The sequence below is a fragment of the Bos javanicus genome, chromosome 10, assembly GCF_032452875.1.
Source record: "Bos javanicus breed banteng chromosome 10, ARS-OSU_banteng_1.0, whole genome shotgun sequence".
NCBI lineage: Eukaryota > Metazoa > Chordata > Mammalia > Artiodactyla > Bovidae > Bos > Bos javanicus.
The window spans coordinates 46812542-46837597 of NC_083877.1; the positions used below are offsets into that span (position 1 = coordinate 46812542).

General features: G+C 44.3%; 1 protein-coding gene across 10 annotated transcripts in view; it reads right to left on the reverse strand.

Annotated features, from left to right (window-relative positions):
- The window catches only part of TLN2 (talin 2), a 495219-nt gene that overhangs the window by 15194 nt on the left and 454969 nt on the right, over positions 1 to 25056 (reverse strand). For all 10 annotated transcript variants that reach the window (XM_061431110.1, XM_061431113.1, XM_061431111.1 and 7 more), the window contains 4 exons: positions 23375 to 23560; positions 19511 to 19618; positions 7448 to 7553; positions 6450 to 6574 (listed from right to left, as the gene is read on the reverse strand). In XM_061431110.1, coding sequence (XP_061287094.1) covers positions 6450 to 6574; positions 7448 to 7553; positions 19511 to 19618; positions 23375 to 23560 — 525 coding nt within the window. The remainder of the gene's footprint in view (positions 1 to 6449; positions 6575 to 7447; positions 7554 to 19510; positions 19619 to 23374; positions 23561 to 25056) is intronic.

Below are 25056 nucleotides of genomic sequence, written 5' to 3' on the forward strand. Positions count from 1 at the left end.
AAAAAAACAGAAGGCAAACAACAAGAACTTCCATAACGTGAGTGAAGCATTTTCCTGCCAGGTGGAAACCTGAGTGGAACAGGCAGTCCCAGGTTCCTCTCTTTTGGTAGTGAGTCTGGCCACTAGCGGTTTGCTTCTGATTTTGAGTTGAGAGGAGCTGGAGGGGAGACCTTACCTGTACTCAAAGACCTGAACAGTATGTGAGCCAGGTCAGCTTCTCTTCTGGAGGACCCCAGGTGGGTTGTCTTTAGGACTACCACGCTTACTAGTCCTAATAAAAGGGAAACTTCTCAGAACCACGGGAACTGCCAAGAGACCAGAGCTGGTCAGCTGGCCTGGTCTCCCCAGGTTGATCTGGTCCTAGGGGAAACTCCAGGGAAACAGTCAACAGACAAAGCAGGTGCCAGAGAGAAAGCGTTGCCAAATGGTTATGCCAGCCACCTGGGAAGGGACTGGCCTCTGCACCCAGATGTGGAATAACTGCATGTTTCTGCAACATCTGATGGACAAAGTCCAAGCTTGTCCGATTAGTATTTTGGGAGCAGTTTTCCCACAGCAGCCACCACTCTTTCTTTAAATACCACTGGAATAATCTTTTAACTATTTCTGTTCTTTTTTTCCTGTATGTCATTCCAGATTTATGTTACAGATATCTATCCATCCATCTGTCCTTTATCAGCGGAGAAGGCAATGTCAACCCACTCCAGTACTCTTGCCTGGAAAATCCCATGGACGGAGGAGCCTGGTAGGCTGCAGTCCATGGGGTCGCTAAGGGTCAGACATGACTGAACGACTTCACTTTCACTTTTCACTTTCATGCACTGGAGAAGGAAATGGCAACCCACTCCAGTGTTCTTGCCTGGAGAATCCCAGGGACGGGGGAGTCTGGTGGGCTGCTGTCTGTGGGGTCGCACAGAGTCGGACACGACTGAAGTGACTTAGCAGCAGCAGCAGCAGCATCCTTTATCAGAATCTACTAATTGTGCTTTCTATTTGATAGAAAAATTCTTAAAGATAATGTCAAACTCTTAAAAAAATATATAGGCACTCGAGTGTCTATCTAGGAAGCATGGATGAAGAACAGATGACAGGATTTTCCCAAAGATTTAATTAGGTAGAATTGTTACACTGTAAAGCCATGTGACATGAATCCTGTGTGTGTCTGAGGAGGGTCTGAGAGACCCACTGCTCTATTTGGTGGGGAGTCATGTGGGAATACATGCTGACTAGGGGCCCCACTCACCTTTACTCTTCCGCCCACCTCACGTCTCCTGGCCTGGAAGCAGCTAGTGGTACAGGAGCTCAATGTCCACTGCTTGGTCATAGAGAAAATGCTGTATCCTTCTCCCTGAACATCTGGCTGCCTTTTCGCATTTGCCCAACTAATCAGTAGAGCCTGCTGGTCAACAGCAAAATGTACCCTAAAAAGATACATCAACTCTAATGTACGGGCTTCAAACTTCAGGTCCTTTTAAACTGAGCTTTTCATTATTCAGAACAGCTTGCTGTTGCTTTTCCATGACTGTCATTTTGGCCAAACAACTTTAACTGGGCCTAAAACCCAAAACAACGCCATCTAGCTGCGTGAAGGTAGCATTGACTACGGCAGCATCTTGGCTGGCGTACAGCTCTCTTCTCAATGAGGAGGATCCCAGGGACAGGCTCCACTTCCTGACTCTGGAAGCTGGAGCCCCAACACTGTACTGACCTCCCCTGTGTCACCACTTGTCTGCTGCTGTGACCTGTCACTAGGCGGTCCCTGCCAGCAGCGTTGGGCTGGCTCTTAGACCCACCAGAAGAGGCTTTCCTAATCCACCTGTACACACTTCTGGCTCACTATCTTCATAGAGTAGTGTTTGTATGTTCAGGAGTGACCTTTACAAGAGCACATCCTCTTTGCTCCAAAAATCGGAGCCATTAGCACAATACTTCCCCTTTCAGAAAGCAGAGTTTTAAGTCTTTTGTTGAAAGAGATCAGAATGAACTCACATATCCTTCACAGGCTCTTCTAGGGGGAGGAGGTCAGAGCTAACCCAGTTAGGCTGTTACGTGCCAGGAAAAAATGTTTCACAATCCCGAACTTCCTGTTGCACCCAATTAGGCTATGGAATCACTTTCTGATTGTCGGCATATTCTAAATATTATCAACCTCTTCTGACAAGTTAACCTGCAACAGGAAACTCAACAGACAGAGTATATTCCACACTGCATTATCTTTATTAGATATATTTCGTCCCCAAGGTTTATATAAAGCCCAGTGACTCACCATCCATACATTTGGTTTGGCTGATTTGGTTTATACATTTTGTTACTGTGGGTGGAAAGCAACGTTACAGAGAGTTGATTTGTGCTTGAATTTTTTGCTGAAAGCTTGATCGTGAAAATTACTAATTTCTAAATTGAAGATCAGGATAAAACTGAATTAAAATGAAATGTAAATCTAGATGTGTCTGGAGGTTATAATCCTGACCCTGTATCACAAACATGGGTTTTATTCCCCCACATTGAGCACAGCCTTTAAGGATTCATCATTGCACAAAACTAAGCTATACATAATACCTAAGCTCTTATGAAACATCATTAATTATGATTTGTTTCTATAATAAACAAAATAATCTAGCAGTACAGATACAGGTTTTAAATGCTACAAGAAGAAATGGAATATAACAAAAGAGATGTAATGAGTAATCTACCTCTGATTCTAACACATTCTTTCCTGTTGCCTTATAAGCTATATTAGGAACCCCCGGAGACAGGGCAAGACACTGTAGGAATATGTTTGATATATAGTTGGATTAAATAACAACCTAATATATCAAACATATCACACAGAGGCCTGCAGAAAGGCATCCAGGTCTGACTGAGCTGAGAATGGGGCACAGCATTGCAAGCTGCAGCCACGTGGGGGTGGGGTGGGGAGGGCGCCACTGTGGCACCTCCGTTACCTGTCTGTGGAGCACAGGAGTGTCTGCAGGTATGGAAACGGCGCCATCAGCGGGATCCTAGGCACACGCACCTGGGCTCACCGACATTCTCATTTTGCCTTTATACCATCTTCCCAAGCAAACGGTGGATCCAAAGATGCCAATTTGTTACTTGTGTCTGGGTGATTCCCGGTAAAAAGAGATGCTTACATTTTTAAGGGCCCAAGCTGGGAATATACCAGGAATCATCTTTACAAACTCTGGATCATTCTGTTTTTAAAACAGGCAACCTGGGAATGTGGTGGGCAAAGCAACGGAGACGAAAACACTGCCCATCCCCCAAACTCCCTCAAAGAAGTGGAGCTGCTTCCCAGGGACAGAAGCAAAGCACATTCACCCAGTCTTGGGTGCCTGGGGTTTTATGTAGTTACCAGGGGCAGAGGTATGGCAGGAATGGCCTACTTACAGAACCCTGAGGATTTGGAATTGATTGACTTCCATTTTGGAAGGGGATGGGAAGAACTGGTTGGTCTCAAAAGACTGATTGATTATGATGTCAGATTGGGATCTTTTTTTTTAAACTGGGGAGAAATTCCTTCTTGAAGTCAAGAAAGATATTTTATTTCATGCAGGCATTAACCACAGAGGAGATGGCATTCCCAGACAGGCACAGAATCTGGTCTTGGGTGATGGGTTCTTCAGAATGGTTTTATAGATAACACAATCCATGTGGTGGGAACCTTTGTCACTGGCTGGAGTGAGATTTTTAATCATTTTAAAGATTCAGGAAGGGCCAAATACTCCTTCATATGAAGATGGGAGTGACACAGTGTAGGTACCCCCAAGGAAGGGACTCAAATCAACACTTATGTCAACTGTGACCCTGGCTTTCCTTATAAATCCACACTGTAAACAGAAAGGCTGGGTGATCCTGGGGCAGCGGGGGAACGCGCACTGGCCCAGTTCAGCAGTCATCACTAACTTTTTAAGTGCTATTATTTTTAAAACATTGTTTTATGAAATTTTAAGACATAGACCCTCCCACCACCCCAGTCCCACCATCATTCTTACACATTCCTCACCTGTCTCCTTCACTCACAAGTGTTTCTTTTAACAGAGTTGTGATCATACTGAGTACATGACTCCACATCCTGTTTTCTTTTCACTTAATATTATGCCAGGAGCACCTTCTTCATGCTACACAGACTGATCATCCATTATTCTGAACAGCTACATACTCGTCCTTCAAGGAGACACTCAGGGTCACCTCCAAATTCTTGCTGCTTTGAATAGCATGAAAGGAGCAACTCTCTCATGCACACAAGACTTTTATCCTCTCTGGATTTCCTCCTCTGGACAGATTCCCAGAGGTGGGATTAATGGCTCAAAGGGTATGGGTAAACCAAAAACATCCCCCATGGGACTGCACCAGAGTTCCTGATACTAGGTAGGCCAAGAGGACTGGAACAGGCTAAACTGCCACCTGGAGCCCACGCAATGCTGCTTCTAGCTTGGTCGAGGTCACCTGACTCTGGCAAGTAATTTGCCTCTGATTCCGCATCCCTAGAGCAGGGATGCTAATGATGCTGCCTGGTGGACTTGTAAGGACCAGATGAGTCAATCTATGTAAAATACCTAGAAGATTGACTAGCATGTGCTTGGTACTCAATCAGTGTGAGTTTTTTTTTTTTTTTTAAGCTAAGGCCATAAGCTCATGGATCCATGGAATAACTTTTGTTTCAGACATTTCCTAGGAGGTAGTAGATAAAAGTTCCAGAAGTGTATTTTTGGTGATAGTGATATTACTAAGTCTTATGACATGTCAGACACTATTTCTAAATTATCTAATATGTTATATTAATAATCCCATGGGGTAGGAACTCTAATGACCTTGTTTTTCAGATCAAGAATCATGAGATAAATCAAGAGCTGGACAGAGGGGAAGCAGAATTGAGAGCAGACAGAGCTCGGGAAGATCCTGCCGAAGGACAACAGGACTGGGGTTGAGACAGCAGCTCTTAGCGCTTGGGAAGTGCTGGGGTAAATTAACGCCAGGCTGATTCTCCAGGAGAAAGAGCAACTGACACGGCTGCAGCGCTAGCAGACAGAAGCTTTCCCCAGAGGACAGCAAAGTATGTGGCAAATCAGAGAAGGAAAAGGAAAATGAATTAAGTTTAAGCCTCAAAATCACAGTTAATGGCTGCCTGCTTCTTAGCTGAAAGAAGTTTTCCACTCACGCTGAACGTGTTTTATAAAGCAGAAATAAAGTCAAGTCCAGAAGACGGAGCTGCCCTTACCCCTACACTTAGCTCTGAAGTTTGCAGAGAAAAACTTGGTTAAAATCTCGTATCACCTAAGACCCTCAGGTTAAGGCCAGTAAAGAGGACCTTGACAAACTCAAAAACTAGAAGCTAAAACTCTGAAGTTTTGAGTTCAGATGAGAAATTCTAAAAAAGGCCTTTACCAAAGTTAGAGTGGCAATTAGGAGACTGGCTCTAAGAATTCCAAGGTTTTAAGAAGGTTTGCAAACTTAATAGATTGACTATATGCCCATGTCTATTTTACACACATCATGAGCCCAAGAACTGCTTTTGAGCACTTTGGTGTATTTTAGTACTCAAACTCCACCCTTTGTTTTTTTTTTTTTAAAGGTACACTTTTAGGCATATCTAAACTGGAGATCCAACTTTTTTTTGAGAAGAGCCAGATTTTACTTCCTAATGTATGTGGGTCCTTGGAAGGGAGGTGAGGTTATCAGCAGGGACTTGCTTGATTAGAAAGATGGTTCCCTTTGGTTCCACCATCCTCCTGGTGAAGACAGCCATGGGGGAGACGGGATTATGGTTTCTTTACAGGGTTGGGCTTTGTCCCCCAGACAGCACCAGTGCGCTGTCTTTTTACGAATTAATTGTCCTCTCTACTGCACTACCTTAAAGTATCTCTTTCTTTTAAATGACTTTCTCTTAACACATATTTATGATCTTAAGTTCTCAACATTTATCTAGATGACAACCATAGATGGAGAAAACATGCCAGTTAACCACAGTCTCCAGCATGTACTGAAAAAAGTCAGTTACTGGGTCCACTTTTGAGGTTCACATTGCTCTCTATTGATTTTTAAGGAAAGGAGAGACCCAGCATTGCTACTTTTGGTAAAAAGCATTATGGAAACCAGAAAATTACAGGGTGACAGTCTCACATTCAATTACTGGGGCTTTCTATAGAAAACATCCAATACCTGCTTCATATAATAGTGAAACAAAAATCACGATTTTTTTCAAGAAACACCTGGATTCTTCCTCTGGCTATCCAAAGGTATTTCTTGGGGTGGTTAACCTGAAAGACCCACTCTTGGGTTTTTTCCATACCCTGTAAAAAGGGGCTAGGCAGGCAGAACAGGTTTGCAGGTTACTAGTTCAAGCACAGGTAGGGACATGAGCTCCCTGCAGCCCACCTGGCTCCACTCACAGCCATCCACTGGAAGACCTGCTGACATCAGATAAGCAGCCACACATGGACACTCACTTTCGGTTTTGCTCTTGGCTTCAGCTGCTCTAACTTCTTAGCAGCAGCCTCAATGGATGCTGCAGCCCCCAGTAATTCTGTTTCTGCAATGACGGTTGGGTCTTCGGGATCCACCCACTCTGTTCCTAAAATCAGTCCAAAAAGGGTCATTCTTTGTAGCTACGGAACTCAGAGCAGTGACTTAATTGCAAACAGTATCGGGATTTGCATGCAGGCATGCTCCATAAGCCGACCAGCTGCACTCTCCTAAGGGATGTTCTCCCCAAGCTCTCGCAGAGACCAACTGGGTGCAGTGGCCGCCTGTCTGATCCTCGCTTTCCAAACCAGTTGTACAGACAGCCCTAGCACAGAAGCAGCCGTCAGTGTGAGCTGCAAAAGTCAAGATCTTAAAGACTGAGGCTAGCTTGAGTTTTACTCTGATTTGTAACTTAAAGCTCATGAATGCAAGTCAGCATCCACAGGAGAAATGAGATCATGCTGAGCACAGAGATTTGTCATTCTCTTCTGGGAACTCATCCTCATGAGTTCCCAGAAGAGAACAACCACTCCCCTCAATGCAAACAAAGGGAGATTGGTTAGAAAACCCTTCGTGGGTGAGCTGATTGCTTCCATGTTAACCATGAAGGGGTGTGTAAACAATGTACCCAGATAGCACCATTTCTAAACATGAAGTGTATTATTTAAATAAAAATAAATATTCAAAGAAAAATACAGAAGAAAATGGATGGCAAGACCCTTAAGAGAGAAGTGAACAGTTCTAGATGGATTATGCCATTTATGTTGAAGCACTTAATACATAACTTGTATTATGTATGAGAAAAGACTTGTTTCAGAAGGATATTACTTTTTAAGTCTAACTCTACTCCTATTTGCCTTTAAAAACTTCCTCACTCTATTCCTCTGGCTGTCAAGAAAAGGCCTGTGTTGGCTGCACATCTTCTCTGCTCAGCTGGCTGTCCAGGCTGCCCCACAGGATGACATGTGAGAATCCGGCCTACCTTTCATGGCCTCTGCTGCCTGGATGAGCTCAGTCACGGCGCCAGCCACGCGCTTGGAGAAAGCAGCCAGCTGGTGCTTAAGTTCTGGTGTTGGTTTCTGAAGAATCTGTGTGAAGAACACGTCAGACATGTAAGGAAGATGCAGCCATTGTGACAGGAAGCCCACTCTTGCTGGTGGATGCAGAGCTGGACCCCCTGGTTTGAAGTTGCAACTCTGTCCCTGAGTGACTTCAGAAACTTAGGGGAAACACCTAAGACTCACTGGCCTTCAGTTTCCTCACGTGAGAAATGAAAAGTTGAGGAGCAGGGGTTTTCCTAAGGTCTTTCTGACATACTTCCCTGAGACCATAAGGGAGATGAAGTTCTTAGTTGTCCTTTTATTTGTACCTAAAACAAATCTACACACATGAAAATTACCCAAGGTGAAAGAATGCTCCGAGTGAACATGAAAGCCCAAGGCCACAGGTCATTTGGTGCTTGTGACAAAGCAAATATGGGGCCAGAAGACACGTGTGACTCAGGTGGGATCTTGGAGGGAAAAATCCCCAAGAGGAGGGCTGTTCCTAAAAGGACAACTCATTTCCAGGGTTCTGACTGCAAGCTCTCCTGGGAGAAGTCCTACAGACTTTCCTTCTTTTAAACCTAGCTTCAAGCGGCTTTAAACTTGCTTTTTTTTTTTTCTTTTTTTATGGTGTTAAAAAACATCCTAAAAAATAACCCTAATCCAATTTAAAGGACATCCTCAGCTGATTTCTTCCCAAATTAATTCAAGAACAGAACTGTGAAATAGACGAGCACTCCCTACCATCCTCCCCCCATGGATTTACATCTGACTTACACCATCTTCTTCCTCCCTAATCTTGAAATTTCCTTCTTTCAATATTCTTTTCTGCATCTCTTACCCATGCTTTACAGGGGTCATGCTGAGATTTAGAAATGCTCAGACATTCAGGAGGAAAGCACCACTCCTGATGACTATGGACAGTTTTGGAGCCTCTGAGCAGTAGACAAAGCATGGGCTTTGGCTTTGTCAAACCTGTGGTTCAAACCTGGCTTCACCTGCTCCTGGTTTGTGACAATGGGCAGATTACTAACCCCCCTCAGAACCTGTTTTCTTATTTGTAAAACTGTAATAATGTTTACTCCTTAGGAGTGGCATAAACATCAAACGGAATCACACACAAGAAGTATCTTGCACAATGCCTGGAACAAAGTAGGCATTCATGAAACGTTAAATTCCCTTTTTGGTGTCCTATACCCTTTTCACATGGCCAGGAATTGTACTCTTTCTCATGAGTTCGGAAAATATTTCTTTTGAATCCAAAAACTATAAGAGAATTTTAAGAGAAGCTTGGTGAAAAATCTGGGGTTGGGAGAGTTAACAGGGTTACACATTGACCCAGACATACCAGTGCACAGAAGACATTATGCTTGAACTGATCAGTCACAGATTCTGGAACATCACTTCCCAGGCCTCTATCCCTACCCTCCTTCCTCTGGCACTCTTCTAAATGTTATATTTGTTACTGTTCTGAGTTCAGCTATTCTATTTTTCTCATTTCCTCACCCTAGGACCTACCTACACATGTCACCATGCAGATATTAACTCAGTACAAACCTGTGAATGACTGAACAAATAAATGAAGTACAACTGTCTTTGTTTATAAATAACATGAACGTCTATGTAAAAATTTTTAAGGCATTTGTTAAAAAAAGTAAAGGAAAAAAAGGTAAAATAAGTGAGTTTATTACCAAGGTCACAAGATATAAGGTCAATCTACAAACACCAATTATATTTCTACATATTACCAGTGAGTAAAAAAAAATTTTCACTGTCAATATGCTACTACATATTAGGAGTGAGAATTAAATTTTTTTAAAAAGCAATACCATTTATAGTAGCATAAAAATTATGAAATACCTGTTAAATTTGATAACAAATGTGCAAGATGTGCATGCTAAAACTATATTGTTGAAAATATTAAAGAAAACCCACATAAATGGATAGATATACTATATTCATTGATTAGAAGATTATTAAGATATCAATTGTTCTCAGATATCTCCATGATCCTAGCCAAAATCCCAACAAGATTTTTTTTTAAAAGATACTGACAAGATGATTCTAAGTTGCATGTAAAATGCAAAGGACCTAGAACAGCTAAACCATTTTGAAAAAGAACAAAGTTACAAGTCTTATAATATCTGATTTTGAGACTCATGATCAAGTTGTAGTAGTGATCAAGACAACATGATATTGTACAGACATACAGATCAACGGAGCAGGAGAGAGTCCAGAACTAGATTCTATCAGCCATAATGGTTGACTGATTGAGAACAAGATAATTGTGTCAACAAATGATGCTGGAACGATTGGATAGCCATAGGTAAGAAAATGAACCTGACCCTTTCCTTACACTACATGCATACATGAACTAGAAATGGAGTAGAAAGCTGACTGTAAGAATGAAAACTGCAGAACACAGGAAAATAACCTTAGTGATCTTAGCTTCTTAAATAGGGGACAGAACACATAAATTATGCTTTAAAACTTTAAAAAGCAGGAACCTGCAAGTTTGTCTTAGAACCTTAAAAACATTACGCTGCATGAAAGAAGCCAGTTACAAAAGACCACACGCTGTATGATTGTGTTTATATGCAATGACCGAAATACGCAATTCATCAGTTCAGTTCAGTCGCTCACTTGTGTCCTACTCTTTGCGACCCCATGAATCGCAGCACACCAGGCCTCCCTGTCCATCACCAACTCCCGGGGTTCACTCAGACTCACGTCCATCGAGTTGGTGATGCCATCCAGCCATCTCATCCTCGGTCGTCCCCTTTTCCTCCTGCCCCCAATCCCTCCCAGCATCAGAGTCTTTTCCAATGAGTCAACTCTGAGGCATAAAAAAGATCAGTGTTGGTCTTGGGCTAGGAGTGGGGCTGAAGGGAATGAGGAGGGCTAAAGAGCATGAGGTCTCTTTTTGGGAAGAAGAAAATGTTCTAAAATTATTATTATGGCCATAGTTGTACAACTCTTAAATACAGTGAAAATCAAGGAACTGTATGACTTAACTGGAAAAGTTTGTCATATGCCAATTATATTTCAATAAGGTCGTTAACAAGAAGAGAATTAACTAGGCAGCCAAATGAAAGAAGAAAGCGAGGAAGCTGGTAGTAAAGTATGTCACTCCAGAATGTGCCTCTTTGGCATACAGATTGCTTTCAGTTGGTTATTTTGAGAAAAATCAGACACAGGAGATGCTCTGAAAACAGGGAAGTTACCCTTTGAAAGGGAAATACACATTTATAAAAGAAACCTCCTTCTCTGTACCAGTAAGAGAAGGCTGACTCAAAATCACAAGAGAATGCTGTCAATGAAGACGGCTCTGACTTGGACTTCTCCAGTAGTGTAATGGATAAGAATCTGCCTGCTAATGCAGGGGACATGGATTTGATCCCTCTTCTGGGAAGATCCCATAGGCCCAGAGCAACTAAAACCATGGGCCACAATTGCTGAGCCTGTGCTCTAGAGCTCACCAGCCACGACTACTGAGCCTGCACTTTATAGAGAAGCCACCGAAACGAGAAACCCATGCACCACAATAAAGAGTAGCCCCTGCTTGCAGCAACTAGACAAAGACCACGCAAAGCAACAAGGACCCAGTACAGTCCAACAAGAAAAAACGCTCCGACTTAAATCTGCTAACAATCTTAACCCTCATTAACCCTGCTTTTCCTGACCACCTGCTCCAACCAGCCTCTTCGCACCATAAACACCTTTCCCCCTTTTTTTTTTTTTTTGCTTAAAGGCAGTATATAATCGGGTGGCTTAGGCCAGTTTGTGAATTACTCGTTTTTCCCCTGGGTAGCTTCCATTTATCCATGGGGTACACATGTGAATAAAATTTTGTTTGTTGTTCTCTGGTTAATCTGTCATACTATATGCGATCTCAGGCAAGAACTCAGAGCAGAAGGAAAATTATTTTTCTTCCCCCACACTGGGATATAATCCTGAAAATAACTTGATAAGCTTGGTGAACAATCTGCCTGCAATGCAGGAGATCCAGGTTTGATCCCTGGGTCAGGAAGATCCCCTGGAGAAAGAAATGGCAACCCATTCCCATAATTTTGCCTGGAGAATCCCCATGGAGGAGCCTGGCAGACTACAGTCCATGGGGTTGCAAAGTTGGACACGACTGAGTGACTAACACACACTTGCAAACAAACATTCAGTTCTTCCTAAATGTTTAATATTTTAGATATAAGACATATCTTAGTTGCACTTTCATTTTTACTCAAGTTCTATCTGCACTTTTTTGTTTTTGGTCTGCATTGCTGTAATTTTTTTCCTTTTAAATATACATTTGTCTCCCGCTGCCAGACACTGTTGGATTTCCTTGGTGGCTCAGATGATAAAGAATCTGCCTGCAATGCAGTAGACCTGCGTTCAATCCCTCGGTTGGGAAGATCCCCTGGGAAGATCCCCTTCGGCTCCTCGCTCCCCTCTAGTATGCACTGTGCATCTGCATTATACGTTAACAGATCTGCCCAAGAAATAGCTGCTCAACCATAAAGATCAATTTTTCTTCTTCTGATGTTGCCATGTAACTCCTTAGAAGATAAAATTCCTTTCTCAATCCTGTAAGGGGTCACAATGACCCACTATTCACACCATGTTCATGCAGACTTCTTTGGTGAACTTCACGTACAATGTCAACATACCATTTCCCTTAAAGATAGAGATGGATGCAGAGTAGATTGTTTAGACAATCTGAGGAGATACTGGGCCACACCTAATGAAAGTTCTCAGCTTAAATACTTACAACCTTATTAATGCTACCAGCATTAACAATTACTTGTATTCTGCCTATTTTACAAGATTATTGTTTCTTGCATTACCAAATGTGTGACTGAGCTTCAGATAAAACTAATAATGACTAGGTGAATTGAAACGACTGACCAAATATATAGTGCAAGGACATCAATGACTGTAACAGTGTAACTCATGATATCGGAAGAAGAAACAAGAGGGAACTGAATCCTGGACCATAACAGACTAGTAAGACCTGTGGTCCAGAGGCCTCTGGTTACTGTTAACAGGGCCTGGTCCTATAACAGCACATTGAGTGGCCTATCAACAAAATCCTGGCCTGACCTGTGAATGAGCATTTCTAGTACAGTGGCACAAATTGGTCACAAAATGCCTTCCAATCTCTGGTTGCAATTAAAACTGAAAGGGAAGGGAGTGTAAAATAAAGAATGTTGCTCCCCCCATCCAGGCCTGTAAGGATTAAGTCATTCTCCACTAAGTTACTGACCTATAATACATCCTCAAAGAAATTTAGGGCAAGGATGAGGCCTTTTGTGCTCCAGGAAAACCGACTGAACTGGTCCTAAGAGAAATAGATATTTTTAAGAGATTTTAAAAATGAACCTGAATTCTTACATCTTGTACTGTGAAAGCACTTGAACTAAGATGTCTATTTCTAGTGACTAGCAGCAAGCTTCTCCCAAGATGAGTGCTTAATTGTATGTAGTCTCTTTGCTAAAACCACATATATACTGATGCCTGCCTTCTCACTTTTCTCTTCAAAACAGTTCTCAGAGCTCTCTGAGAGACTGTCTCCCAGGATATAATCCTCAGGTTCACTCAAATAAAAATTTTCATTTCTTTCTTTGATTGACTATTAAGGTATTTCACCGACATGACAAAGAACTCATGCCTAGAAAATATAAAGAACTCTAATCAATAAGACAAAAACCCAATTAAAAAGGGCAAAAGATCTGAACAGAGATCATCTGAGAAGATATACAGAAGGCAAACCGGTACATAAAAGATACTCCATGTTGTAAATTAAAACCGCAGTAGACTTCTCTGGTAGTCCAGTGGCTGGGACTCCATGTGCCCAGTACAGGGGGCCAGGGTTCAATCCCTGGTCAGGGAACTAGATCTCACATGCCGAAACTAAGACCTGGTGCAGCCAAAATATATAAATATTAAAAAGAAACCACAGTAAGATACCACTTCATACCCACTAGAATGGATAAAATTGAAAAGACTGACCATTCTAAGGGCTCACAAAGACGTGGAGAAATGGGAACTCTCATATATTGCTACTGGAAATAACCACTTTACAAAAGAATTTAGTAGTTTCCTAAGAAGTTAAAAATATACCCATACTATGACACAAATACTCCACTTTAATATATTTATCCAAGAGAATGAAAACATATAGGCAAAAACACATATATAGGATGCTCTTAGCAGCTTTATTTTTAACAATCAAACCTGGAAACAACCCAAGTATCCATCAACAGGGAAACAGATTAGAGAACACCATGTAACAATAAAAGGGGTGAAATTACTGCTACACATAAGAATGTGGATGGAATTGAATACACTGATGCTGAGTGAAAGAAGCTAGACAAAGAGTATACACTAGAGGATTACTTTTATATAAAAGTCTGGAAAGTGTAAGCAAATCTATAATAACAAAATGCAGATCAGTGGCTGCCTGGCAGTTTTGAAGAGTAATAGATATACTCATTGTTTTGATTGTGGTGATGTTTTCACAGATGTATTCAAATATCAGCACTCAAACGGTAAACTTCAAATATGTGTTTATTGTATGCTAGCTATGCCTCAATAAAGCTGAAACAAAAGTGAAGGGTGTGGTAGGGAGATTCACTTAAATCATCCAACTGGAGTGGTGAAAGACTTCTGTCGTTAAAAGAACCTTGATGGAAAGAGAAAACCACTTCTGTATACACTCTGGCTCTAAGAAAGGGAACGGCTCTGACAACAAAGCACGCTATTTAGACAAGGCAGAGCAATGGAGGTCTATTTTTATTCTGCAATTAAGTCAACATGATTTCTAACAGCAGAAAACAGAACAGAATTAAAGTGCAGCTAGTGAAAGTGAGGGTAATTTTAACCTTGTCAAAGAGCTTATATTGTGGGTTAGCAGCAATATTGAACTGTGGTCACTGCAGAGGCCAATTGGCTGTCTCTCATCCTGCAGTAGAAATCCTCCACGACAAACCAGCTAACAACAAATGCAGAAGGCCAAAACTGCTCAAACAGGCACAGCTAAAGCTGCATAAAGTAGCTCCCAGGGCAGCAAGGACAGGGTTCTGCCTAAATTAGATCCCTCTGTTTATAGACTGATAACTGGATTCTCAAACAAACAAACAAATCATTCCCCAAGGAAGGGTTCTCGATTTGGAGTTTCTAAATTCCCAAAGGATGGAGCGGGGTATCTGGGAATCCTCCTAACAGTTTAAGGGACATTTGTGTTTATGTGCTGATGTTTCTCCTATGAGGGTAGAGAGATGGCAGGAAATGGGCTTTTACCTAATTCAGGGAGGCCCAAATCCATGAAAGGTTAAGAAAGCTGAAATCATGATAGTTATTCATGCCTCAATAGAGAAAAAAAAGGAGAATGATATTGGTAAAGGATATAAAATTAATTATTGAGAGTTTTTTTTTAAACAAAATAAGAATCTGAAACAAATAAGACAAAATATTAATTAACAGTTAATTATAGATGGTAGACACACAAATGTTGACATGGTTTTCTGTGTTTTAAGATTTTTTTTCTAAAGTTAAACTAAAATATAGAAATCAGCCAAAACAGGTGAGGAATCCTTGACTCTAAGATATTTGAACCGAACAAGCCAAAGCAGGATACCTTCTCCCACATTTTCGTGTGTCTAAATTTAAGAAAAACAGCCCCTAAAGAAGATAGCTGAACTTCTCTGGACCACTTGAAAGTGATCTCAGTTTATTCCTCTAAATTGCCAGACACTTTATCCAAGTGAGGAGGAGGGGAGGATGGGGAGTATGGTGTGTGTGTGTGAATCTCTAGTTTTCACTGCTTTTTAATTCACCACTCTCAAATAGCTTATCTTAGTATTCTTTCCCTCTACCCGAAAGGTAATTTCCAAATGAATCTAATGTCTTCTCTGAATTTGCAATTTGGCTTTCTTTATCTGACTCTAAGTTCCCTCAGAAGTGAACACTAGTGTCTATGTCTGTGCATTTCCATTTTCTTCATTTCTTCTTGGGTTGGGGCATCACCAGCTCTGTCCTAAGCAGTCTTATGGCTCATGGTCCTCTCATGTGGAGGGCTTCCCTGGTGGCTCAAGTAGTGAAGAACCTGCCTGCAGTGCAGACGTGGGCTCTATCCCTGGGTTAGGAAGATCCTGTGGAGGAGGAAATTGCAACCCACTCCAGTATTCTTGGCTGGGAAACGGACAGAGGGGCCTGGCGGGCTGTGGTTCATGGGGTCACAAAGAGTCGGACATGACTGAGCAACGAAGCACGCACGCCTCTCATGAGGAACAATCTTCCTCATACTTAGCATCGTATTAGCCCAGATTTCTTTCAAATCTGTTTGGAGAAGGAGTGAGGGCACATGAGGTGAAATGTGAGCTTATTTTCAGCTGCAGGACCAAGGAAACTACCACTGTCTGCAGCTTGGAGGTCGGAACGCTGTCACAGAGGTTCCACCGCTTTCAGTCAGGAACTCGTATTTTTCATGTTTATGATAATGAACATTATTATCTGGATGTTTCCTTCCTGTATTTTTATTGGAAAATATCCTTTATGGAATATGTGCAAGTCTCTAAAGAAACAAAAATATATGAGCTAATTTTCTAAAACAAATATTTGATGTGATTTCATTCTTATCTTCTTGGACATTAGAACCATCAGCACTTGTCACCATAAATAGGCAATAACATCCTTCTTGCAAAACATGAGACCAATTCTGTACGCTGTAAAAAAGTTTTCATGTCATCTAGCTTTTTTTCCTATTAGTGATTTCAAATTAGCACCAGCGTTTTTCACACCGTAAATCTCAAAACAACTATGGGGAAACAGGACATTTATACTTCTGCTTTACTTATGGGTTACAATGATAATAATTGTATAGAAAAATAAAAAGAAATTCAGGTGGCAGGCTTCTAACAGACACATCGACCACCACACAATCAACCAAATTAGGTTTGAAAACATAAGGTTTCAGAGTCCTGTTTCTTTAGCAAATATCAGGAAGAACTCATAACAGAAACACCGGGGAAGCATAGCTAGCTGTAAGGTGCAGTGGTGCTCGTGGGTCCATGAAAAGAAGTGAGTGGTCGCTCCCCTATTGCCAACCTCTGGCTTCACATGAAACCTCCCTGTGGAATGTGTCCTTCCTGTTCCAGAAGAACCTACTGATTATCACTAGGGCTGATGCCTGACAGTCCTTGTGTCTGTGATAAGGCGCTTTAGTTGTGTCTGACTCTTTGTGACCCTATGGACCGTAGCCCTCCAGGCTCCGCTGTCCATGGGATTCTCCAGGCAGAATATTGGCATGGATCACCATGCCCTCCTCCAGGGGATCTTCCCGACTCTGGGACTGAACGTGCGTCTCTTACGTTTCCTGTGTTGGCAGGTGGGCTGTTTACCACTAGCGTTGCCTGGGAAGTCCGACACAGCCATTAAGTGGCCATAAAGCTGGGGTCTCTGAGTGTGTGGCCTGGGAACGGCTCCTAGGTCTTCCCTCACGTTCACTGACACCCGGAATCCTGGGCTTCTTCTTGAGCAAAGAGGCCAACCATTCCCCCTGCCGCCACCCCCAGGAGGCCTGTCTTCTGCCACTAACACACGGCGTGCAGGGAGAGGAGCTGAGGAGACAGGAAGCGCCTTGGTGGATGCCGCATCTGGTTCCCAGGTACTGGGAGAGGGGCTACAGGTGGCTTGAGGTCAAGGAGGGGACCCTATGAGGGCTCCCTTTTCCTTCTCCCTTGGGAGAAACTTCTCAAAACAAGTGCAGGTACCTGTCCTTCCTCATGCAGACAGAACTCACCCGGGACTAGGGGGGAAGGAAACTCGACATCGTCACTGTTTGCCTTGAAGTCTGCTGCATCGTTCCATGCAGCTTCATGGATTTGGCAAAGACGCCACTGCAGGTGGGTCCCAATGCAGTAACATTCTCGTTAAATGGTTCACCAAGAGCAAAGGTGTGCAGGGGCCTGGACCTACTAACCCTGAGTCAGTTGTCAGTGCAACACAGATATGGACATAGGAGTGGGAAAAAAATATGGATTAACCAAGAAACGGACCTGGAGGAAACAGGTGAAGTGAGGATCCCTCCTGTGAGTAATAGGAAGATGCCAGAATTGTGGTGCTGGAGAAGACTCTTGAGAATCTCTTAGATAGCAAGGAGATCAAATCAGTCAATCCTAAAGGAAATCAACTCTGAATATTCATCAGAAGGACTGATAATGAAGCTGAAGCTCCAATAATATGGCCACCTGATGCAAGGAGCCGACTCACTGGAAAAGACCCTGATGCTGGGAAAGACAGGGCAGAAGTAGAAGGGGCAGCAGAGGAAGAGATGGTTGGATGGCATCACTGACTCAATGGACATGAATTTGAGCAAACTCCAGGAGATAGTAGAGGACAGAGGAGCCTGGCGTGCTGCAATCCATGGGGTCACAAAGAGTAGGACACAGCAACTGAACAACAAGGAAGTATTAAACAACAGAGACAGAAATCAAAGCATAGGAGAGACAAGGAGAAACGGGGGGTCAGGGGAGAGCCCCATTTAGGAAGCAAGGTGGGCACTACTGCTGTAGCCCCGCACCTCCGCTCAGCCAGGACGGGTACCTTCCAGAAGTATTTCAAATAAGTGTGCAGCAGAGGTAAGCTCAGCCAGTGCCCTGGCCTCCCCACAGTCTCACTTAATCCTGAATAAGCTGCCTGTCTAACATCTGAGCAAACTCAAGCCCAGAAATGGCAGTTGTGGAGCTAGTTTCTTGGCAGAGCCTGAATTTGAATTCGAGGGTTCTGAACCTTAGCCTAAGACTGTTTCTACTATGCTTTCTAATGTTTGGACATAACAAGATTCCATGTGTCCAGAACAGATCGTCTCATCCAGAAAATGATATCTTTTGGAAGCCTTACTGGCTTCATTCTCTTAACACTGAATTTCCTGCTAAGTGTGCTCATGGGCTGAAAACTTCAGTCCCAACACAGAGAGCTGGTTTGGCTGAGGGAGGCTCGTGCCTGCAAACGCTGACTGACCAAGATGTTCTCACCTGGCTCACAAGCAATATACTGGCTTCTACTCACAAGTATTCAGGCTTTGGGAGCCCAATGTGAGGAACCCCAGACTGGTCACTCTAACAAAAGATGCACTTTTGTACTGACCACAGTTACTGGTGGCTCAGTGGTAAAGAATCTGCCTGCCCGTGCAGGACACGTGGGTTCGATCTCTGGGTCAGGAAGATCTCCTGGAGAAGAAAATGGCAACCCACTCCAGTCTTCTTGCCTGGAAAATCCTATGGACAGAGGAGCCTGGTAGGCTACAGTCCATGGAGTTCCAAAGAGTTGGACATGACTTAACAAAATGACTGAACAATAACAGTTACCTGGGTGAAGAATATAAGTAATGCTCCCTTAGAAAACCAAAAATGCTTAACATCAGAGGGAAATTTAAGGTGAAGAGAAGGCACTGAAATGCTAGGATGGGGACAGCTGAGAATAGTAAGTAGGACATGGTCCCAGGTCTCCCATTAGTAGCTGGTAACCTCAACCAGGAAGCCAAACATCTTTGAGTCTTGGATCCTTCCTTTGCCCTGTGAGCCGCATGTGGTTGCATGAAAAGAGAAAAATTTCAATGCCCAGAGAATCAAAAGGCTTGACAGTCTTTGAGGTACATGTGTTGTATATCTGAAAGTGATGGATCTTTTTTTTTTTTTTTAGGTTTGGGAAGAAGCAAAAGTATTGAAGGGAGGGGAGCTACCGTCAAGTCTCTCCTGGGGTGTTGTTTATGACTCCTGAACAAGCTCTGGTCCTGACCTCCCCCAGTCCTTTTGGATTTGAATGGCACCTCTCTTCAGTCTACACCTGTATCTTGTGAGTTGGAGCAGTGAATTGTGAGACGCTTTTTGGCTCAATCTAGTCCGAGCCTTGCAAGTGGAGCTTGCATGAAGCTCTAAGTGGGATTTTCCCAAGGAAAGGATACTTAGCTCCTCCCCAGCCCCAGCGCTGCCTACGCCCCTCCTCACCACCAAGACGTGCTCCAGGAGGTCCAGGTAGCCGAGGGTGCACTCCGTCCCATACCGCAAGGCTCTGGTGCGCACCTCCTCACTGACGTCAGGGTGGAAGGAAGCTTGCTGGAGAAAGAAAGGAAGGTCACCTTAAGACAGGAAGAACCAGGAGGCAAGTGGACCAGGCGGCCACGTGGTGCTGTATGTCCACCTGTTTCCACTTTAGGTTCTCTGACAAGTTTGTGTCTGGCTTTTTCCAGTGCCAGGGGCCAGACAAAAGCAAGTGAATCTGGCCTCTTTTTTCTTCCTTTCTCATCATGCTGATGCTCACATCCTTTATTGAAAGGAAGAAATTCCTCACTCTGACCAGACCACACTGCAGTCATAGCCAGTCTCCTGACCGGGCCCACTGGCTCCTGGGAACCTTCAGAGAGCGAGCTCCCCAGCACCCTCAAGGTGCCATAAATAACTCACATTATACATGTCGAGATAAGCCAACCAGGACATATGGTTAACACAGCATCTGGCCCTCCTTCTTTTTGTACTTGTGACCTGCTGACTTGAGTTACTCAAGAAATATCGTTTCACATGGCACGTCCATTCACAGGGCCACCAGATGAACCACATAACATCCAGTGATGTTTGAATTTTGAATAAACAATGAAAACTTTTAGCCTAAGTATGGGGCACCCTGGTATGGTTTTTTTATTTTTTTGCTCAGTCTGGCAATCCTACCCATTTAGCCTTTCCTGCTATAACTTCACTCTGGAAAGAACTCCAAGGGGCTTACAAGAATACAAAAAACAGAAAACTGCAAAAAAAAAAAAAAAAAAAAAACACAAGTCAGGACAAACACAAATCATGCATTAGGATAAAAGGTCAAGGCAGAAGGGGAAGAGTGACCTGTCTCCATGCTTCCTCGTGTCAAATCCTTTTTCCCAGGGATTGGGGGCTATTTGGAGAATACCTGGGATTTCTCCTCACCTGCCCCCCAATTTGAGTGGCCAGCATCTATCATTTATGAGCCTGGTTTTATTCATCTGAGAACTAACAGGCCAGGCCTTTAACTCCTTCCACACTTTCATCAGCCTTGCTCCCCCATGTCTCCAAGCGTGAGGACAGAGCCCAGGTCTGGTTCAACGGGGAAGACAAGGGCTACGATGCTCCTCTGGTAGGTAGTGCGCAAGACCCTCATTGAGAGCTGTGTGGGTGCTGATGATCACTGCTGGTCATCACTGCTGGTGCCTCTAACTTGACAAAACCCTTGGGGAAAGCAACCTAGCAATAACTAGAAAGTCACACTATTTGACCCACTACTTCTGGGGGTTTTGCCTAAGGATATTATCCAAAGCATAGAAAAATACCCAAAGATGCCCAAAGATGTTCACCTAAGTTGATGATTAAGCAAAGTGCAGATAATCTAAATAGCTGATGGTAGGGGAAAGAGTATATTTATTAACAATGTATTTCATGCTCATTAAAGAATCAGTTACAATGACTTACAGTAACAAAGAAACAGTCATGTAATGTTAATTGTAATTGGAGGTATGAAGTTGTATCTGATAAAGACATATGAACATGAAAGCATGCTCAGAAAGAAATACACACTGGAATTAACTGGGGGTGCAGGGAAATCTGTGTTCCCACTGGAGCAATTAATGTAATCCTCCGTGTCTGGTAAGATGAGTCAATATGGGTTGTACCCCACTTCTGTTTCTTCCCTGGCTGCCCTGCTCAGACCCAAAGGCGGTGTTCAAACACGGCCATGTAGCCCTCTGCTTGGCACAGAATTGTTCCTTCTTGGCCCACCAACTGGCATGCCTAGTTTTCTATCTATTTACTGCACACCTTTTCTAGAAAGCTGTCTCATTTCCTTTCTGCAAGGGATGGGAGATACCAGAGACCACAGGAAACGTAGGCATCTGTAAGTCCTGTCCTGAGAGGAGTCTCTGGGCTTAGCAGTGACCCTTGTCATCAAGTCTGGTGTTGGCATGTGAAGCTCTGGCTGAAAAGCAGGATGGCTTGAGCCAGGGAGAGATCATAATGAAGAGTCAGGGCTAGGCCATTGGCACCTGTACTTTAATCCTTAACCTCTTCCCCTGGAGATGGGAACACAGGGGAGGAAAATCAGAGCTGTCTTCCATTTCACATCTGTAACACGGAGACAGAGGTTCCCGTTCACCATGGTGACCTTGATCTCTGTGACTGGGAGGCCACGAGGAGCAGAAAGAGACGGGACTGGAGCTCAGAGGGTACGATCTCAGTTCTGGTTCTGATTGTATGACCTTGGTCATGCCACATCACCTCTCCAATCAAATAAGGAGAATTCCTAGTTAGAAGAATTCCCTTACCCTACCCATCTAGGATCGATTCTAAAACTATGAGGTGCTCTGCATGTGAACCGTGGTGGTGCTCACTAGCCATATCTGGCTGGCAAATACTGCAGTGATGGAGGTTATAACCCAAACAGAATGATCACTTCTGCCAGGGTAGATCCCACTGAGTGCATCAAAACTGTACTTGGGAGACTTCCCCGGTGGTCCAGTGGTTAAGAATCTGCCTTGCAATGCAGGGGATGTGGGTTTGATCCCAGGTCAGGAAACTAAGATCCCACATGCCAAGATGTCAAGGGGCACTTACACCCTGATGCCACAGCTGTTGAGCCCACGTGCCACAACTAGAGTCTGCATATCTCGAGGAAAGATCCCTCGTGACTTGACTAAGATCCAACACAACCAAATAAATAAAAGAAATAACATAATAAAACTACACTTGGGGCCTGAGGAGAGAAACTGCCTGGCCCAGCACACGTGGGACTCGTGACAGCGGCCCCACCCTCTTGTCACCCTCTTCTCCTCCCACCTCCCCTCCCCTGCACCCCGGGGTCCAGGAAATGCAGTGTTGTTCGCCACACCCAGCCCTCCAGCCTGACTGCCTTGCCCTGCCTCTGCCCAGGGACACCAGCCCATCCATCCCTGCTGAGGAACAGGAGAAGCCATCGTCGGACCCTGCACCAGCTCTCCCCACAACTCACTTCACCACAGAGAAGGGCCTGTTCCCAAGGACCCCAAGGTGCAACAGCTGCTTTTCCCCTTCTGTGGTTCATCTCCATCTGCTGACCAGGGTGGTGGGGGTGGGGGGATGAGAGGGTGGGGTAGGGGTGAGGTGTCACTGATCCATCATGGGGAGAAGTCAGGGTTCCAGGGACATGGCTATCCCCAGAAGGGTGTTGGACTGGGGTGGGGCTGCTCAGTGGGAGGTGGGGGGCCTCTTATGGCTCCTTGGCTTAACAGATGTAAAGTCAAAGTTATAAAGCTCAGGTTATAAAGCTCAGGTCTCCCCAGCTCTCTCCAGCAGCACCAGCTCAGGGCAGCTGCCCCTGCTGTCCCCCTAAGGGTTGGAAGAGCTTCCCCAAGACTCCTGGTGCTGTTTGGTTCCTCTAACTCACTCCCTCACCCAATCATGGCAATACCCTTCCTGGCACAAAACGGCTGATTGAGGAAGCAGGTAAGGGCGCAGGCTGACGAGGGGTGCAGTTTTCCTTTGGAGGGCCTGGGACAAAACCTCACAGTCCTGCTCCACTACTGCAGCCCCTATAAGAAGGTGTCCCCCACCTATTTAGGAAGAACTGAGAGATGAAGTGGGAGGGCAAGTCAGCAGACCAAGTCCACGCCCTCTTAAATATGAAGCTACCTCCAGAGTGTCACCTCCCATGGCTGACGGGCACACCTGTCATCAGTGTGCACTCTATCACACAGGCCAGGGTACTGAGCTGCTCACTCCTACACATGGCCAGTCCCTCTCCTTCTCCAGACTGACTGCAACAGCTCAGCCACGACAGAGCACCACCCTACCCACCCCAATCAACGCCAAGGCCTTTACCTTGCAGGCCGTCAACATGTCCGACACGGCCTTCCGGCTCAGATTGGCAGTGGCTATCACGTCCTCCTGTCGACAAGAGTTCCCAGCAGCCACAGCTTTGGCCGTTGCCATGGTGATGCCTTTGGTCATCCTGATGGATTCTTCAGGTGATGATGTCTTCTCAGGTACCTCTTTTGACTGGAATACCTGGAAGTGAGAAATGGAAAAGCTGAAAAAAGTCAAAGAGGGAAGAATGGAAATAACATATGCTTCCCCTACTGGCTGCAGCGCAGTGTCTGAAAACCGAGCCAGCTATGGGAGGAAACTGGTCAAATGGCAGGAAATCAGAAATGTAACTGGAGTACAGTAATATCATTCTTGCTTTCAAAATTCCAGCGTGGATAAGCCCCACACACCTGTCTGCAGCATTCCTGGGGGGAGAGTGTGGGGCGGAGAATGATCCACACTGTTAACATGCTTGCCTGCGGACACTGACACTCCATGTGCATTAACTTCACCCCCGGGGTGGTGGGGTGGGGTGGACTGTGCAGCTTCCCAGATCTTCTGGCCCATTCCTGCTGATACCTCAGTGGTCCCCAGAAGCTCCGCAGCCCTGATGCTGGTTCCAGAGCAAGACTGACCTGGATGAATCACTCTGGACTCAGCTCTCTCTCTTAAAGACAGTGTGAAGCTGGGGAAGAATAAAGCATTCCATTTCTTCTATTCTCAGCCTGTCTTACAAATATAACTCCCTAATTGTGTGGAGGTGTTCATGTCGAGCCTGCCACCGTGACATTGTGAATTATTTAACAATACTCATACACCTTTAGAGAAGCTGAAATACATTAGCTATGGTAAGTGAGTATCTCACTTTAAAATTCCACCTGCCAGTCAAGCCAACCATTTCTGCTTCCAGCCCATCTGCCACGGTTCTACCATGAGTGATGGATCCCTGAATACGAGGACCCCTGAAACAGGTGGGGCTGCTCTGTCTTCAGTCCTTGTTGTTGTTCAGTCGCTAAGTTGTGTCTTTGCAACCCCATGGGGCTGCAGCACACCAGCCTTCCCTGTCCTTCACTATGTCCCAGAGTCTTCAGCCCTAGGCAGCCATGTTTGAGCCACGATTCAGAAGGGAGGACCCAGCTGACATCCCTGTCATGTGCCCATCAGCGTCAAACATCACTAACCCCCTAAAAATGAACAACAGCAATCTACTGCCCAGGACCACCCCTTAATGCTGCAGTGTGATGAGCATGGACAGAGCCCTCCATGCTAACATGGGCCTTAGGGCTCATGCTACTTTGGGAACCTCCTATGTTCATGGACATGCATTGTCTAGGTCAATTCTTTTTTTTTTTTTTTTTTTGATCTAGGTCAATTCTAGGCTGACCATCTGTAATATCCCAGGAATTACAAATCTCTTTCATTGCCACTGTTTGGCCCACCCACACCTGTCAGAATGTGCTCCAGACTTTTGATAAGAAACCTCATCCCAGGGACTTCCCTGGTGATCCAGTGGTTAAGAAACTGAGCTTTCAATGCAGGGGGTGCGGGTTCCATCCCTGGTCAGGGAACTAAGATCCCACATGCCATGTGGTATGGTATGGCCAAAAAATAAAATTAAAAAAAAAAGAAAAGAAACTCCTAGCCCATGTAGGCAGGTGAGAGCCAGGCAGCAGTCTTAAGGATACTGCCTGCAGTTT